The sequence below is a fragment of the Halichoerus grypus genome, chromosome 8, assembly GCF_964656455.1.
Source record: "Halichoerus grypus chromosome 8, mHalGry1.hap1.1, whole genome shotgun sequence".
NCBI classification, from domain to species: Eukaryota; Metazoa; Chordata; class Mammalia; order Carnivora; family Phocidae; genus Halichoerus; species Halichoerus grypus.
In genome coordinates this window covers 31,057,016-31,075,915 of record NC_135719.1, presented here as the reverse complement: position 1 = coordinate 31,075,915, position 18,900 = coordinate 31,057,016, and the positions used below count along the sequence as shown (strand labels likewise).

At 34.4% G+C, this 18,900-nt stretch overlaps 1 protein-coding gene across 7 annotated transcripts in view; it reads left to right on the top strand.

Moving 5' to 3' along the window:
- The window catches only part of UBE3A (ubiquitin protein ligase E3A), a 99,193-nt gene extending 80,293 nt beyond the window's left edge, over positions 1 to 18,900 (top strand). For all 7 annotated transcript variants that reach the window (XM_078078996.1, XM_036070949.2, XM_036070940.2 and 4 more), the window contains 4 exons: positions 796 to 951; positions 1,046 to 1,119; positions 15,350 to 15,493; positions 16,494 to 18,900. In XM_078078996.1, coding sequence (XP_077935122.1) covers positions 796 to 951; positions 1,046 to 1,119; positions 15,350 to 15,493; positions 16,494 to 16,614 — 495 coding nt within the window. In that variant the 3' untranslated portion in view covers positions 16,615 to 18,900. The remainder of the gene's footprint in view (positions 1 to 795; positions 952 to 1,045; positions 1,120 to 15,349; positions 15,494 to 16,493) is intronic.

Below are 18,900 nucleotides of genomic sequence, written 5' to 3'. Positions count from 1 at the left end.
TAAATGTCTCTGTTTGCACACCTGGTTGAGAGACTCTCAAGATTGTATTGAGGCCCAGCTTTTATATTCAGTCTTGTTTAAGATAATATCAAAATTGAAACTTATATGTATATTTAGTTTATGTACATGGCCTTTTTATAGTTCTATTGCAGAGATCTGTGAAATTGTTAAAGGTACAGGCATACCTTGTTTTATTGTACTTTATTGCACTTTGCAGATGTTGCATTTTTTTATAAATTGAAGGTTTATGGCAACCCTGTCTTGAGCAAGTCTGTCAGCACCATTTTCCAACAGCGTTTGCTTACTCTGTGTCTCTGTGTCACACTTGGGTAATTCAAACTTCAAAGTTTTTCATCATTATTATATTTGTTATGGTGATCTGTGCTCAGTGATTATGACTTACTGAAAGCTCAAATGATGGTTAGCATTTTTTAGCAATAAAATATTTTTAAAATTAAGGTATGTACATTGTTTTTTTAAGACATACTGTATTACAAACTTAATAAACTACAGTATAATGTAATCATAACTTATACACTGGGAAACCAAAAAATTCATTTGACTTGCTTTATTGCGATACTCACTTTATTGCAGTGGACTGAAACCAGATCCACGATATCTCTGAGGTATGTCTGTATTTTCCTTTGTATGTGTAAAGTTTGAATCTTTAAATATATTCTTGAATATTCTTCTTTCTTTGGGAAAATAAAAACAAAAAGGATACGCAGCCCTGTATCTTGTGTTTTATTTGTATAGCATATTATAAGAAGTTCTTGTGGTTAATGTTTTCTGCAGGAATTTGTCAATCTCTATTCTGACTACATTCTCAATAAATCAGTAGAAAAACAGTTCAAAGCCTTTCGGAGAGGTTTTCATATGGTGACCAATGAATCTCCATTAAAGTATTTATTCAGACCAGAGGAAATTGAATTGCTTATATGTGGAAGCCGGGTAAGAAAGCAAAATGTCTGCAAAAATATCCTATTAATTTATTGTTTGTAATGGTGTGGTATATATGTTAAGACGTATTTTCTTGAATTTGCAGAATCTAGATTTCCAAGCGCTAGAAGAAACTACGGAATATGACGGTGGCTATACCAGGGACTCTGTTCTGATTAGGTGAGGTGCTTAATTCTTAAAAGGAAGATTTAATTCAGTAAAGGGGTGTGTAGTTTATGCTTTAGACCTTCATCTCTAGGTATTACTTACCAAATAAGCAAACTCACAGATTTTCAATCTATTATATTAGAAGTGTATTTGTAATATAATCACCAGTTTTTACTGTTAATGATTTATTTCTTGAATGAAGTGTTTTATGTAAGTCACATGTTTTCTTCTGCATTTGGGATATAAATTATCTAATATTCCTAGTGATTCTGATTAGCATGTGCTTACTGCTGGTTAGAAAATGATGAAAACAGAGCTACCATCTCTGAATATTTCTCCTTTCTTTTGAACTCTGTGTTTGTGAACTGTTATTCTCTACCCTATATGAAGCACCTTTTGTGTGAAATGTTATTTTATTTAATTTTTATAATCACATGCCAAGATACATATTAGTATTTGTTTTACCCCTGAAGAAACTGAGCCCCAGATTTTCACAGAAAAAGGCAGAGATTCCCAGTCTTTGCCGCTTCCAAACAAATGCTGTTCCTACCATACTGTCTCCTTTTCTGTACTGCACTATTCAATCTTAAAAGACATAGGCTTCTTCCTCCCTTGTGGAGATTGGTAAAAGGGGACAAAGATGCTTTTTAGGTGCCCACTGGTGGGATAAGGTGAAAGGAATGCAAACATAACTCCTGGAGGTTGTCTCTGAAGGTTATTGCTCTAAGACTACAGTATGTGAACACCAGAATGAGTATCAACTGTAACTAGAGATGAGTAATATTTTATGTTGTTTTATATTATGTTACATTATTTTCTTCTGTTACTTATTTTGTTCTTCATTCTGGTGTGTAGGAGGTTACTGGCATTTCCTCTTTTTAGTACACCCTAACTCATTTCTAGTAGCAATCTTGAACTTACTTACTCTAAGCAACCATTATTATGCTACTTACCTGAAGTTTCAAAATTGACACATGAAAGGGTTGAGAACATGATAAAGAAAACCCTACTTGTGAGTCACAAGGAATTCACAGATTGGATTTTGTAGCCTCTTAAGTTTCCCTGAGAATAGTTGGAAGTATTTTGTGTGTTCTTTATGGAGAAATTAATTTTTAAATTAAAGTTTTAATTTTATTTCTAGCTTATAATAACATAATTCTTACTTGATACATATCTTAAGATCATATGTTAATGTGTAATTTGAAAGGCAAGTGAAAAGACAGAGTTATAGTAGCTTCCAAATCATTCTCATTGTTAATGGTATTCTAAAAATCTTTTTAAACAAAATTCAGACTTCTTATTTTGTCAACATATATATGAAAATATTAATTCATTAAATAGAATCTACAACTAGTAGAAAGTTGAAGACTTGGAATAGTTATTATAATACCAGGGAAAAATTGGCAATATTGGTATCTTGTTTGGTATTTATTTCATTTAAAGTATTCAGAATTCATTGAAGTGAAATGAAGAAAAACTTGGAAACTGTATAATACATTTCAACTAAAAATTAGTAACATAACATTTGGTGTAATATAAAATACCATTAGAAATATTTTAGTTTTTAATATTAAAAATATAATTCTACTACAGCTTTTACCACTAATAAAGTTAATGAAAATAAATTACTCAGAAAATAACTATATGTAAAACGTGAACATTTAAAAGTCTAGCATTAATAAAAATAAAGTGAGAAAATGTTGACTGTCAAGCAAGTTTTTGTGTTTATGTTTTCCAGTTGCCGATAAAGCTGTCCCTGATTTCATTTGACTATTAAGAGACTTAGAAGTATCTTTTTATTTTTTTATTGTATTTTTTTTCTAAAGATTTATTTGAGAGAGAGAGCACAAGCAGGGGGAAGGGCAGAGTGAGAGGGAGAAGCACACTCCCCGCTGAGCAGGGAGCCTGATGTGCGACTCGATACCAGGACCCCAGGATCATGACCTGAGCCGAAGGCAGACGCCTAACCAACTGAGCCACCCAGGCGCCCCAGAAGTATCTTTTTTTTTTAAAGATTTTATTTATTTATTTGACAGAGACAGAGAGGGAACACGAGCAGGGGGAATGGGAGAGGGAGAAGCAAGCTTCCTGCGGAGCAGGGAGCCCGATGTGGGGCTCGATCCCAGGACGCTGGAATCATGACCTGAGCCGAAGGCAGACGCTTAACCGACTGAGCCACCCAGACGCGCCTCCCCTGCCCGCCTCGCCCCGAAGTATCTTTTTAAATGGTCCTCGTTAGTGTTTTTGGGTGAGAGGCAGGGACTGCAGTTTCTTTTTAGTTGCTAGTGAATTTCTATTTAAAGGCTTGGTCAAATTCAGATTTGATTATCCTCTCCTCACACTTAATGTGATTCATTTCATTTAATTTTTCAATACTATATCAGCCTTTAATTTCTAGATAAGCCTAACTTAGCTGTGGCCTGTTAGTTTATAAATATGTTGCTCTGTTTATTTTACTAACATTTTGTTAAGATTTTTTTTTGGTCTCTATTCATGAGGAATATTGACCTGTAATTTCCTTTTTTTATACACATCAGGTTTTTGCTACCCTTATATAGTGAGTTAAAAAGAGTATTGTTCCTCATTTCCAAAAATACTCGAATAAGATTGGTAATTTTTTCTCTTAAATATTTGCTCAAATTCACCAATGAGACTATCTGGGCCTGGACATTTCTTTGTTGGAGGGTATTTTGATTTTGGGTTTTTTTTTTAATTTTATTTTGAAATAACTGTAGATTTATTGGAATTTTCTTTTACAATACAGGTTGGAGGGGTGCCTGGGTGGCTCAGTCAGTCAAGCGTCTGCCTTCGGCTCGGGTCATTATCCTCAGGTTCCTAGGATCGAGCTCCACGTTGGGCTCTCTGCTCAGCGGGGAACTTCTTCTCCCTCTCCCCCTCCGCCTGCCTGCCCCGCCCCTCAAATAAATAAAATCTTAAAAAAATATATAGTATGGGTTGGTCCAGTGTACCCTCCATCCACGTTCCCACAGTGGTAACATTTTTCATTACTGTAGCACAGTATCAAATTCAGGAAACTGATACTGATTCAATCTATAGACCATATTCAGATTGCATCAGTTTTTCACGCACTTATTTTTGTGTATGTGTAGTTCTGTGTACTTTCATCACATTATATAGATTTGCATAACCAGTATTATTATCACTGTGTACAGCTTTTTCATCACCAGAAGGGTCCCTGTTGCTATCCCTTTGTAGGCATACTCATACTCCTCCAGCATGATTCTCTTGAGATCCATCAAAGTTGTTATATGTATCAATAGCTCATTCCTTTTTATTGCTGCATTTCATGACATAGATGTACCATATTTGGTTTAACCATTCACCTGTTAAAGGACACTTGGGATGTTGTCAGTATTTGGCTATTAGAAATAAAGCTACTAAATATTTAAGCAAAGATTTTTGCAAGAGCATTTATTTTCATTTCTCTGGTATAAATGCTCAGTAGTGCAATCCTGGGTCATATGACAAGTGCATGTTTAGTTTTTTAAGAAACTGCCAAACTGTTTTCCAGAGTTACTGTACCATTTTACATTCCCTGGGGAATATATGAGTGATTCAATTTCTCCATATCATTGCCAGCATTTGGTGGTGTCAAAATTGTTAGCTTTATCTGTTCTGCTAGGTATGTTATAATATCTTATTGTGCTGTAATTTGAATTACCCGTGATGGCAGTGATGTGGAATATCTTTTCATGTACTTACTTGCCATCTGTATATTGTTTTTGGTGAAATGTCTTTTTTTGTTGTTGAATTTTGAGTTCTTCATATCTTCTAGTCCTTTTTGTGGTGGGTGGTTTGCAAATGCGTTCTTCTACTCTTGTGCCTGATCTTTTCATCTTAACAGAATCTTTTGCATGGCAGAAGTTTTTAATTTTGATGAGCTTTGATTTTTCCTTTTATGGATCATGTTTTTGGTAAAGTAAGATATAAAAGATAAATACATGTAAGGCCAGCCTTAGGTCCTGAAGATTCATATTCTCTCTCACTCTCTCTCTCCCCCTCTCTTTTCCTAAAATTTTTATAGTTTTATATTGAAGTCTTGGTCCATTTTGAGTTGATTTTTATATAATAATGAGATTTAAGTCAAGATTCACTTTTTTGCCTATGGATGTCCATTTCCCACATAATTTATTGAAAAGGCTATCCTTTACTGAATTGCTTTTGCATCTTTGTCAAAAGTCAGTTCATAATGTTTGTGTGAATCTTTTTCTGAATTCCCTATGGTCTTCCCTTGATCTGTGTGCCTCTCCATCTCTCTGCCAATACTGCACTGTCTTTATCAGTACAGGTAATTGGTAAGCATTGACATCAGATAGAGTGCTTACTCCCATTTTAAATGAAAGATTTCTTGCCTTTTCCATATTTTAGCTACTCTTTGCTTTAACATATAAATTTTGTATTCACTTTGTCTATGCCTACAAAAAACCTTGATGGAATTTTGATAGGAATTACACTAAGATCAAATTGGGGAGAATTGGCATTTTTATTATGTTGACTCTTCCAACCTATGAATACAGTATAGCTCTTTATTTAGGTCTCTTTTTTTTTTTATTCCTTTCATCAGCATTGTAATTCTCAGCATATAGATTCTATACATGTTTTGTTTGATTTATACCTAAGTATATGATTTCCTTTGCAGTGATTATAAATGGTATTGTATTTTTATTTTTTTAATGGCATTGTATTTTTATTTTGGTTTCCACATTCTATTAGTATATAGAAATGTGATTGATTTTTTTTTATATGTTGACTTGTATCTTGTGACCTGGCTGAACTCACTTATTTTAGAAAGTTTTTTGTTTGTTTTTTTGTTGTTTTTTGTTTTGTTTTTTGAGACATCTTGGGGTTTTATGTATAGACAATCATGTATTCTGTAAATAGGGATAGTCATGCTTCTTTTTAAATTTGTATGCCTTTTTTTTTTCCTGCCATATTATGCTGGCTAGAACTTTTAGCACTGTGCTGAATAAGAGTAGTAAAAGCAAAAGCCTTGACTTGTTTCCATGTAGTGTTCTCTCTACAAATTCAAGGAGGTTCCGCTCTATACCTTGTTTGTTGAGTTTTATTGTGAATAGGCTTTTGGTTTTTGTCAGATGCTTTTTCCACATCTATTGATCCAAGCATGATTTTTCTTTATCCTCTATTTAATATGGCACATTGTATTAATGGATTTTCCATTATTGAACCAGCATTGCATATCTGAGTCATTTCCATTCAGTTCATTGTCAAATTTGACTTGGTGATTTGTTGATGATTTTTGTGTCTCAGTTCATGGAAGATACTGGTCTGTAGTTTTTGTCTTTTTTTAATGTTGTCTTGGTCTGGTTTTAACATCAAGGTTAATTCTGGCCTCATAAAGAGTTGGGAAGTGTTCTCATTTCTCAGAGAGATTGTGTTAAAGTGGTACTGATTATTTCTTAAATGTTTGGTGAAGTTCTCCAAAGAAACCATCTGGGCCTAGAAATTTCCTTTTTGGGGAGGATTTTAATTTCAAACTCAACTTCTTCAATGTTTATAAGATTATTAAAATTATCTTTGATAGTCCATGAGTAATGGTAATTTGTGTTATTCAAGGAGTTGATCCACTTTATTAAAGTAGTCAAATTTATGTGTGCAGAGTTCCTAATCCATTTTTATCCATTTGATGTCTGCAGATCTGAACTGATCATACCCTTTTTTATTCCTCATAGTGGTAATTTGTGTTTTTTTTTCTTTTTAAAATTTGTCTTGCTTGAGAGGTTTGTTGAAATTATTGATTATATTGAAAAGCCAGCTTTTTATTTCTCTTTTCTTTTCCTGTTTTTAATTTCATTGATTTCTGCTCTTTATTAGTTCCTTCTTTTGGTTTATTTTGCTCTTCTCATTCTAGGTTACTGAGGATAGAAACCTTGATTTGAGACCTTTCCTCTTTCCTGATGTAAGCATTTAGTGCTTTAGCTATATCCCATATTTTTTGATATGTTGTATTATCATTTTTTTCATATGTATGTATTTTTTAAGATTTATTTTGAGACATCCTCTTTGTTATTTAAACAAAATTATGTTGTTTATGGGGCGCCTGGGTGGCTCAGTCGTTAAGTGTCTGCCTTCGGCTCAGATCATGATCCTCAGGGTCCTGGGATCTAGCCCCGCATCAGGCTCCCTGCTCTGCGAGGAGGCTGCTTCTCCCTCTCCCACTCCCTCTGCTTGTGTTCTCTCTATCAAATAAATAAATAAAATCTTTAAAAAAAAACCACACACAAAACAAAATTATGTTGTTTAATTTCCAGGGTTTTGGCATATTTTCCTCTTCTCTGTTATTGATTTCTAGTTTGATTCTTTTGTAGTCAGAGAACTTACTCTTCATGACTCCTAATAATACTTTTGAATTTGTGTATTCTGTGTTGGTGGGTGGAATGTTCTATAAATGTAGATTTAGATTCTGTTCATTGATGATTTTGCAGATTTTCTTATTTGTAGTTCTATCAGTTGCTCAGAGAGAAGGATGTTGAATGCTTCATAATGGTGGATGTGTCCATTCCTCCTTTCAGCTCTATCAGTTTTTATATGTATTTTGAAGATTACTTTTGATTGCTACATATACTTTAAGCCTCAGTATGTCTTTTGGTGGATTGATCCTTTATCATTATGTGATGTTGCCTCTCTGTCTCTGCTGATTTTCTTTCCTCCAAAATCTACTCATCTGATCTGTTAATCTTCTTTAACACTTTTTTTTAATTAAACTTTTTATTGTGAAATAATTATAGATTGGCATACGGTTGTAAGAAATCACACAGAGACCCTATGTAAACACTTTACCATTTTTCCCTCACTGGCAAATTTTTATAAAACATTAGTACAATATCACAGGATATTGTAGGTTGCAGTCAAGATACAGAAAAATTCTATCGCTACAAGGATTCCTCCTGTTGCTCTTTTATAGTCAGTCACACCTATATACCCATACCTTTACCCTATCTCTATCCCTACTCTAGTCCCTAACCCCTGACAACCACCCACCTGTTCTCGATTTCTTAATTTTGTCATTTCAAGAATGTTGTATTAAGTGAATCACATATAATATGTCAGATTGGCTTTTTTGACTCAGCCTTGAGAGTTACCCACATTTTTTCCACTTATCAATAGTTTGTTTCTTTTTATTGCTGAGTAGTATTTATTCCTTGATGTGGATTCACCAGTCTTTTTAACCATTTGCCTGTTGAAAGACTTCATGCTTGTTCCTAGTTTGGAGCTGTTCTGAATAAAATTGCTATGAATAATCATGCACAGTTTTTTAGGTAAACACAAATTTTCATTTCTCTGGTAAATGCCAAGAGTGCACTTGATTGTTTTTTACTGTTGAGTTTGAGAGTTCTTTGCATAGTCTAGATATAGTACTTTCTCTTTCCTCCAGTGAATTACTTTTTCACATATGTCAAAAATCAGCTGAGCATATTTCTGTAGGTCTCTTCTGATACTTCTCTCCTTCACCTTTTATCTCTGTCAGGTTTTGCTTCATGTATTTTGAGGCTCTGTCATTTGGTACATACCTTTTTTTTTTTTTTTTGTACATACCCATTTGGAGTCGTCATGTCTTTTTATCATTACATAAGGTCCCTCTTTATGATTTGTAATTTTCTTTGCTCTGAATCTAATATGTATATAACCTTCTTGGTTTTTTTTTTAAATGTTTGCATGATATCTTTTTCGTTGTTTTACTTTCAACCTGTCTTGCTGAATTTGAAATGAATTTCTTAGAAACAGCTTATGGTTGAGTCTTTTTTTTTTTTTTCCCATCCACTCTCAGTCTGCCTTGTAATTGGTATATTTAGGCAGTTCATATTTAAGGTAATTATTGATATGTTAGGGTTTATGTCTACCATTATATATTTTCTGTTTCTCTCTTTTTTATGATTGCTTATTTCTCTCTTTTTGCCTTCCATGGGTTAGTTATTCAGACATTTTTTTAAGGATACCCTAGATTTATTTTTAGTGTTTTTTGGGTTGTATTTTTCAGTATAGTGTTCTTCCTGGTTGCTGTGTACATATGTGAAAGTGGATCAACACCTCTTCCAGTGAAGTGTGGAAACCTTGCTTCCATTTAGGTTTCATTCCCCACTTTTAAATATTGTCTTGAATATTAATGCTATTATAATTTTGTATCAGTCATCACATAGGATTTACAAAATTCATGATGATGGTAGTCTGCTGTATATACCTATATTTCTACTATTTCCGTTCTTTCCATTTGCTTTAAGAGTCCCATCTTTTATTACTCCTTTTAGTCATTCTGCAAAGACAGGTCTGCTAATGGACAAATTCTTTTAGTTTTCCTTTGTCTGGTGATATCTTTATTTCCCCTTTATTCCTGAAGAGTAGTTTTGTTTTTGCCATTTGGGGTTTGTTCAGCTTCTTGAAGTTGTGGGTTTTTTTTTGCCCAACATGGAAAGTTTTCGGCCATTGTTTCTTCAAATACTTTTTCAGCCCCACTCTCTCTCCTTTCTTTCTGGGCCTATTCAGTCATTTGTCATTGTTTCACAAGTACCTGAGACTCTGGGGTTTTTTTGTTTTTGTTTTGTTTTCCAGCTTTCTCTCTTGTTCAGTTTTTTATCCTCTGTCATCTTTACTGTTGAGCCCATCCAGTATATTTCTCTTCCTCTGTTTTTCAGTTCTATAATTTATATTTGGCTCTTTTTTTATTGTAACTTCTGTTTCTTTCCTGAGATTTTCTATTGTTTCATTTGTGAAACAATAGAACTTAAAATTGTAGAATCATTTTTATGATGACTGCATTAAAATCCTTGTCAGATAATTCCAACATCTTATTTTTTTTTTAAGATTTTATTTATTTGAGAGAGAGAGAGCACAGAGGGAGAGGGAGAAGCAGACTCCCCTCTGAGCAGAGAGCCCGATGTGGGGCTCAATCCCAGGACCCTGAGATCATGACCTGAGCTGAAGGCAGATGCTTAACCGACTGAGCTACCCAGGCGCCCCAGTTCCAACATCTTATTCATCCCAGTGTTGACAACACTTGATTTTCTTTCCTTTGTGTTGTAGTTTTGGATTGTGTCCTGGGCATTGTGTCCATTAGGAGATTCTGGGTCCTGTTTACACTTTTTTACTTTAGCAGGCAGTCATCCTATTCAAGTGTAGCATGCAGGTTCTGGCATACTTTTTGTGGGTTGTAGTTCCAGTAACAAATTTAGCTTTCAGAGCCTTTGGCACTATTCTGCTCTGCTTTATCTCCTTCCATGGGGGCTCCCTGTGGTCCATGATGGTGTTGCTTGAGGGAGGTGAAATGAACAGCTTCTACAGGCGGAGTTGCATGGTGTCTCAAGCCCATGGGGCTGGAGAGCTCTTCCTGGGCTCTGTGCCTGTTGTGGCAGGATCCCCTTGCTGGTGCTGATGGCCATTCGGTGTCTCTGGGCTAGGAGGGACTCTGAGGCTCCACAAGAAGGGCAGCACTTACCAGGCCAGCACCATTTGTGGCAGAAATGCCCTGCCAGCTGTGTCTCTGGGTTGAGAAGGAGACTCTCAGGCATGGCTTCTTTTCTTCCTGATTCAATTTAAGTTTTTTATCTTCTGTTTCTGTAATATTATCATTGTGCTTAATTTGTCCTATGGTTACTCTAGATTAGTTTTAGTTCCCTCAATTTGACGTGATTTATTTTCTTTTTATTTCCAGTTATCCCTTAGTTCTGTCATATCTTCCAAAATCTTTCCTTTTAATTACCCTTGTTCTGAATTTTTCTGTTTCTGACTTAGTTGTCCTTTCATAGCCTCTACTATTATTTAAAAATTTTTAGCTTCATTTGAAATTTGTTACAATTTTCATGTTTTGTTGGCAGATCTCTCGGTGTAATTTTATTCTCTATAGAGACATCATTCTTATGCGCACGCACACGTATTATTCCTCTCTAGTAACTCTTTTAGTGTTTGTGATCTTTTTCTGTTGTGCCCTTTTTTTTTTTTTTTTTTTTTAAGTGAGATGAGTTTTCTCACATTTGGAAGAGGGAGAGATAGGCCAGGGCAGCTTTTTCATGCTTCAGGAAAGCTCTGTGCATTTTGTTTTTGTTTTTGCAAAATGATTTTTTAAAAATGTACATATATATAGCCTTGTGTTTTCTGAAACTGCCTATTCTACTCTCCTTTCCCATATTTATTTGAGTTTTTCTTGGCCTTTTTATTCTTGATTTGGTGGATTTGGACCTTATTTCCAGCAGTTTCTCCTCAGTTTTAAAAGGGAATTTTGGTGTTCAAGAGCTTTACGGGCCCAGAGCCTTTACTATATCATGATCCCTTTGCATTTGCCTACAAATTGAATAACTCTTTTAGCTGTCTTTTCAAATTGGCCTGTGCTTTCCAGTGGGTTGGTGGTTTTGAGGTTCCTTTGTTCCCAGGACTGTAAGAAACCCAGTTGCCTTCCTTTTGCATCCTCACCCACTGACAAAGGTACCAACCACGTATTCTAGCTATCAGTGGTGTGTTCCTCTTCATTTACATGGAAGGATTTGTGGGGGGATATCTTGTCACCTAGTTTTGAAGGTGTTATCTATAGGTCTTCCATTTTCCCATCCAATTAGCTCTGGTTTTATGGGAGAGATTAGGGAGATTGAAAAGAAAAGCAAAAACAAAATAACTATCACTGCCACCATCATCTTCCCCAAACCTCTTAATCTGTGTTTCTTCTGATTTTTTGTATCTATTAATATCCTTACCTGAATCCATTGTTTCCCTGGGGATTGCAAAATGGTGATTTGGAAAAAAAATTTCTTCTGTTCATTCTACATATACCTGCTGTTCTTTTTCCTCATCAGTGGTTGCTATTTGATTACTGTGTAAAACAGTTTTACTGAAAAGGCACAATAAAATGTAATTAAATATTTTAGAATAAGGAGTTAATGTAATAATTTATTTTTTTTTATTTTTTTATTTTTTAAAGATTTTATTTATTTATTTGAGAGAGAGAATGAGAGACAGAGAGCATGAGAGGGGGGAGGGTCAGAGGGAGAAGCAGACTCCCTGCCAAGCAGGGAGCCCGATGCGGGACTCGATCCTGGGACTCCAGGATCATGACCTGAGCCGAAGGCAGTCGCTTAACCAACTGAGCCACCCAGGCGCCCAGGAGTTAATGTAATAATTTCAATAGTGACAGTTGAGTTTGGATTTTAGTTAGTTTTTTGGGGGGGTTTTTTGCCTCTTTCTGAATATTTTGAACTCATGGATTTTTATATATTGAGTGTGATTCACAGTCATTATTCTTAGTAATACTCAAACTGATTAGTCTTGGTATGCTTTTAACATCACTTCATTTTACATTTTGAAATTTTTAGCTCACCTTGAGCATTTTTAACTCTAGGCTTGAAATAAGCCTTTTTTATAAGAAATTATTGGGGGAAATGGCATCTTTAAAAGTCAGTTTGGGGTACAAGGTATGACCTTTGTTACTAAATGTTAGTGCATGCAGACTTTTTCCGGGGGACAGAGCGAGGAAATATTTTTCATTATATCCTGGAAATCGTATCAGTGTAGAGATATCTTCCGTGTTCTTTTGTATGGCTGAATACTGTCATTGTGTGAAAGCAGTATAGATTATTAATATTCATGGACATAGTGTTTATTTCCAGTCTTTTGCTATGAGAAGTAATGTCACAGTGAATCATCTCATACATGGATTATTCCATATATATGTTCCAAATATATATATATGTTTTTCTTGTTCTTTTGTTTCTGATCTCTATGTCCCTACTAGAAATTTTGGTCATACTGCCTTTCTTTTGGTCATCTTGTAAGTTAACCTTCTGTTTCCAAATTTATTTTGCATATTTCTTGAGTATATTTGAGTATTCTCATTTATGTTTCAGGTTTGTTCATTTCTGAGTTTTGTATTTGTGATAATTGGTGTTCTTTTCTATCTGCTGTTGCATTTTCTCTTCATGCTGGAATATGGGAATTACAGGTTTTCCATTCTTCATGACTGAATTTTTCAAGTATACTTTTTTCTGCTAGACAGTTTAGCTTCTTATTTATTTGCCAGACTTGTTTCATAATATCTTTATTTGGATTTTGGAATTCTGTTTCTCCCATTTATATTTCTATTGGTTGAGTTTTTATGGACCTGCTATTAGTAGATCTCATGATAGAGTGGGGAGAAGTTTGGGTGGAGTTAGTGGTCTCTTGATTGAATGGTCCTCTCTTCTGTTGTTATGGTAACAGCAATTTCTTTAATATGTGGTTATGTGGCCTAGCACCTTCTGATTCTTCAGTTCCATCTTGTTTAATTAGGGCCTCTTTCATTAGCTACTTCCATTCCTTTATAACTGCCAGAAGCTACTTTCAAGGGACACCTCTGTCTCCCAAAGTGCTCCCCCCATCACTTTCAGGCATCATGCCTACCTGTCATTTCTACCCTGGTACTTTTCCAAGGCCCACCCTTTTAGCCACCCCGTTGCCAGTGCTCTTACCTTTCCTTAGTAGTTCACTCTTGGGGTGGGGCTCTGCCTTTCAGGGGTGAACTCTAACCCATATTATTCTGCACACCCTTGTCTTCCATATTGCTCTTGTAGGACTCTGCTAGTTTGGGCTCAGGTGTTCATACTCCCAACTTATATGTCAGTTGGGAGTTTGCCACTCTGTTTTCCTAGTTTTAATCTAAGCTTAGGTTATGGGTGTTTTTTATCGGATTTTCTCTCCTTTTTGATCTGAGTAGGTTTTAGGAGATGTAAATGGGATGTGATCCATGAAGCTACCACTTATGTAGAAATGCAGAAGCTTTTTTTCAGTTTTCTAAATAGTTGCATTCGGAATTTTAGTATAGAACAAAACACCTAAAGGAAGAGAGAAATTTTGTTCAGTGTTTTCATTATGTAAACTGATAGTAACCCCAATATTTTAAATTCTAATTTTAAATTCTAGAAAGAACCAAATAAGTAACTAATGTAGACAGACTGGTCAGGGTACCCTTCTATCCTTTTCAGGTGTGGCTGGTTCAGTTAGGCTTCAGAGCACTCCTACAGTGTGAGAAGACTTGATTACCACCCATTTGCTGGGGAGCTATTCTGCCCTGATAGAGAGCTCTGAGCCACAGGAGACTTACTTTTTCTTGTCAGCCACCCAATAAGATTGACCTAGACTGTGGAATGATTTTAGTTCTTCCTGTGAAAGATGAACCTACAAGTTCCATGTCTAATTTCCTGTTGTTATGATGTAGTTCTTTATTGTTTTCTCTAGGTGAATGGGAGGTTTGCAGGAACTGAGGAGGATGTTAGAATGTCAGGGAAAAGAAGTGGGAAGACATTGAAGGAGAGCCAGGAAGTCTAATAAAGCTGCTAACCCTGTCAGAAGTATTGGTATTGCACCAACAAAAATTCCCACATTTTAATAATAGAAATTGTTTACACATGTAGAAGTGTGATGTTCTCTGCCAAGATTCTGGAAAGAGCTTTTCAAATAAATACTAAAATGTATTCTTTGACCAATTAACATTTTTAAATTTTTTTCTAAAATCTTGAATTTTTTTTAGCTGAGGATTAGTGCATATGTTAAATTTATGGATACCTCATTATTCAGACACTCATGCCAAGATTGCTCTTAATGAACTGCATTTTGTTTTTAGAGTGAGTATAACAAGCATCATTATAACAACATGACTTTTATCACATAGATTTTAGGAATGCCAGGGACTAAATCATTACATATAGCAGAAATATCAGAATTATCCCCTATCCCCACTTCATAGCAAACAAGATCACAAGTGTTCTGGTTTATATATAAAATGTATGCTTTTGTATTACTACTCTTAGGCATGTATGTGTGTTTTTTGTTTTTTTGTTTTTGGGGGGGGTTTTTTGTCCTTAATCTGTATCACCTTTTCCCCCCAAAATCTCATATTTTCACTTTACAGGATTTGGGTTTTGTATTTTGTATTTTGTTTGTTACTGATTATATAGTATGAATATACCATAGTTTACATAATTATTTCTTGTTATTTGGACACTTCAGTTTACCAGTTTTTCCTGTTCTAGATAATGTTGCCATGAACTAACTATGCTTTTAAAAAGTGTTTTGGTAAGATAAATTTGCATTAGTAATTTGTAGATCCTTGATGAGCAGGAATGAATGTCTAGGGTTTCTGATACTAACTTCCAAGTTATCTCCGTGTTTTAATAAATCGTAAACTCATACTAGTACTAGTTATAAATGAATGCTAAACTAAAATCAGTATTCTGTCTTTTCTCATTAGGGAGTTCTGGGAAATCGTTCATTCATTTACAGATGAGCAGAAAAGACTTTTCTTGCAGTTTACAACAGGCACAGACAGAGCACCTGTGGGCGGACTAGGAAAATTAAAGATGATTATAGCCAAAAATGGCCCAGACACAGAAAGGTAATTATTAAGTTGTGACTATATACCAAAAACCTTACATTCCATATCACACACATGGGAGCTGTCCAGGAGCTTCTGAGTACTTTTACAGTTTTATGTGGAACTCTCCAAATCACATGAACTAGTAGTTCAGAGAATATTTTGCTGCTGCTGTTTGAAATTTTTAAAACACTGGCCTACTTCAAAACTGTTACAGGACTCACTTCTTTTGGAATTTTGCAAATTGATAATCAGTTTTTAGTTCAGAATTTTTTTAATTGTAAAAGCTGTATTGTGTAATCTATTTCAGAATGGTTAAATTGAGGCTCAGAAAATTGTTCAGCACTAGATTTCTTAACATTTGAATCCAATTTCATAATCTTGATATTTAATTTTCTCTCTTCATTGTGTAAGTTAATGTTTTTGTTGAGTAAGGATCATACATGAATAGTAGCATATTTAAGGGTTTAAATGTATAGAAATATTTCTATTAGTATTCCACATTATTTGATGTATAATGGCTTTAATGTAAATTTATTTATATTTGTTATTAAGTCATTTATATAATCATACTGCCAAGAATATGTGTAACTGGCATTAAAGAACACAGACTTTGAAATCTTGAAAACCAGGTTTGAGTATTGTCTCCATCCTAGAGTAAATTAACTTCTCAGTGATGTCAACTCTGTAGTGGGGATAATGATAGGTTTATTGTGAGAAGATTTAGTTAGATCTAACAGTTGAGTACCTAAAACAGTATCTGGTATGTCATAACTCGGTGGATACAATATGTTATCATCAGTCATCATCTTTATCATCATTAGTATTGAATAATAGGTAAGATAAAAACAAACTGATATTTGGTAGTTGCACAGGAAAAACAAAGTTTATGAGTTGCATTGATTGTACTCTGCATTGCAAACCATCTCAACTATACATACCATCTAAAAGTAGGATTTTTTAATACTGAGCACATTGTCCACGATTTATTTTCCTATTTTCCCTCCTTCTCTCTATTTAGGTTACCTACATCTCATACTTGCTTTAATGTCCTTTTACTGCCGGAATATTCAAGCAAAGAAAAACTTAAAGAAAGATTGTTGAAGGCCATCACTTACGCCAAAGGATTTGGCATGCTGTAAAAAAAAAAAAAAAAAAAGAAAAGAAAGAAAAATGAAAAAAAGAAAAAAGGAAAAGAAAAAGAAATTTAAAATTTTAATAAATATAACAAGAAGGATAAAATTGGTGGTGATAGTGTCCCAGTACAAAAAGGCTGTAAGATAGTGAACCACAGTAGTCACCTATGTCTGTGCCTCCCTTCTTTATTGGGGATATGTGGGCTGGAACAGCAGATTTCAGCTACTTATATGAACAAATCCTTTATTATTATTGTTTTTTTTTTTTTTTTTTTTTTTTTTGCGTGAAAGTGTTACTTATTCTTTCACTTGTATGTACAGAGAGGTTTTTCTGAATATTTATTTTAAGGGTTAAATCACTTTTGCTTGTGTTTATTACTGCTTGAGGTTGAGCCTTTTTGAGTATTTAAAAAATATATACCAACAAAACTACTCTCCCAAGGAAAATATTGCCACCATTTGTAGACTGTGTAACCTTCAAGTATGTGCTATTTTCGTCCCTGTATCTAACTCAAATCAGGAACTGTGTTGTTTTTTTTTTTTTTTAAACAATTTGCTTTGAAACTTGAAGTCTTGAAAACAGTGTGATGCAATTGCTGCTGTTCTAGTCCCCAAAGAGTTTTCTGTGCAAAATCTTGAAATCAATAAAGATGGAAGGGAGAACTTGGAATGTTTTAACTGCAGCCCTCAGAACTTTACTTTAGTAACAGCACAACAAATTAAAAACAACTCATGCCACAGTATGTCGTCTTCATGTGTCTTGGAATGAACTGTTTCAGTAGCCAATCCTCTTTCTTAGTTTATGAAAGGACAGGGATTATTTTGTTGTTGTTGTTATTGTTGTTGTTGTTATTGTTGTTGTTTTAAGTTTACTGGGGAAAAGTGCATTTGGCCAAAAGAAATGGTAGTCAAGCCTGTTGCAAGAAAGCTAGGAAGTTTGTTTATTATAAACGCAAAGCATGTGAAAGTGCACTTAAAATAAATTTTTTATTAATTACTTATTACCTGCATTTTAAATAGACAATCCAAAGTCTTCCCTTCATGTTGCCATCATCTTGTCTAATCAGCCATTTTATCAAGGCACATGATCAGTGTTGCAACATAATGGAAAGGATGGCTATTGTGCCTTGTTTTACTTAATCATACATTAAGCAGACCTGGAAATGAGTGGAACTATTACTCTTAAGTCCTATTTACATTGTATATCCCCAAAGATTAAGTTTTACTTCAAAAAGGAAGTGTTAAATATTACTTTCATGTACTGTGGAAAAGTACAAATAGGTTTAAATTACTGGACATTCAGAAGTAAGTAGTTTCCCCTTTCTAGTCTTCTGTGTCTGTGATGTTAATTTCTTTTATTGCAATATAAAATAAAAGGATTATGTATTTTTAACTAAGGAGAGACATATGGATATATCCTTTTACTACAAGCTACATACAGCTAATGTGCTGAGCTTGTGCTTTGATGATTGTTTTAACAGACTACGATAGATCAACCTGATGATTTGTTTGAAATTGGCAGGAAAAATACAGCTTTTCAAATCACTGGAGGGGAAAAAGGATGTCTTTCAGGATTATTTTAATTATTTTAGTAATTGAGACAGATCTGTTATGTACCATAATGCTAAATAAAACAGTGACATTTTTCATCATAATTTAGAGGAAAAAGAAAATAGTGCTTTCCATCTTGTGATAAGGTAACTTTTTTGTTGTTGTTGTTGTTGTTTTCTGGGCCAGCCTTTAGAACACTGTTAAGGTATGTACACTACCTTGATGCAAGGGACTCTCATGATACTACAGTCATCTTAAAGAGCGTCTCATCCATGTGCTTGTGTATAATGAAAGGAGGAGAGAAATCAAATACTCTGGGGGCATTTTATATAATAAATTCGTGAAGAAATGTGTGCTCTTCAGTTCTCAAGTTCTATTATCACAGTATTGAAGTTCTATAAATGTATTAACATATCTGTATGAAGTTTGTGAATGGTAATTGAGTATAGGTTATCAGATATAGAATTCACATCAAATAGACTTTTAACAAACAGTTCAAAATAAACCTACCCTTAAAAATATTTTAAGAGAAAAAGTCATTGGTTGTCCATACTAGCTGCTCTCACTCTCTTAGTAATTACCCTGGGTATGTTACCACCTCTCTTACCGTTGCCTCCTGTTCCCTACTGTTTACTAGAATGCCATTGAACAGTATCTCAAGGAAGAGGAAAACAGAAATTTTGACTATAATGACTACTTCTACCCTAAATGTCTTATTATTAAAGTACTTTTTTGTCTGTA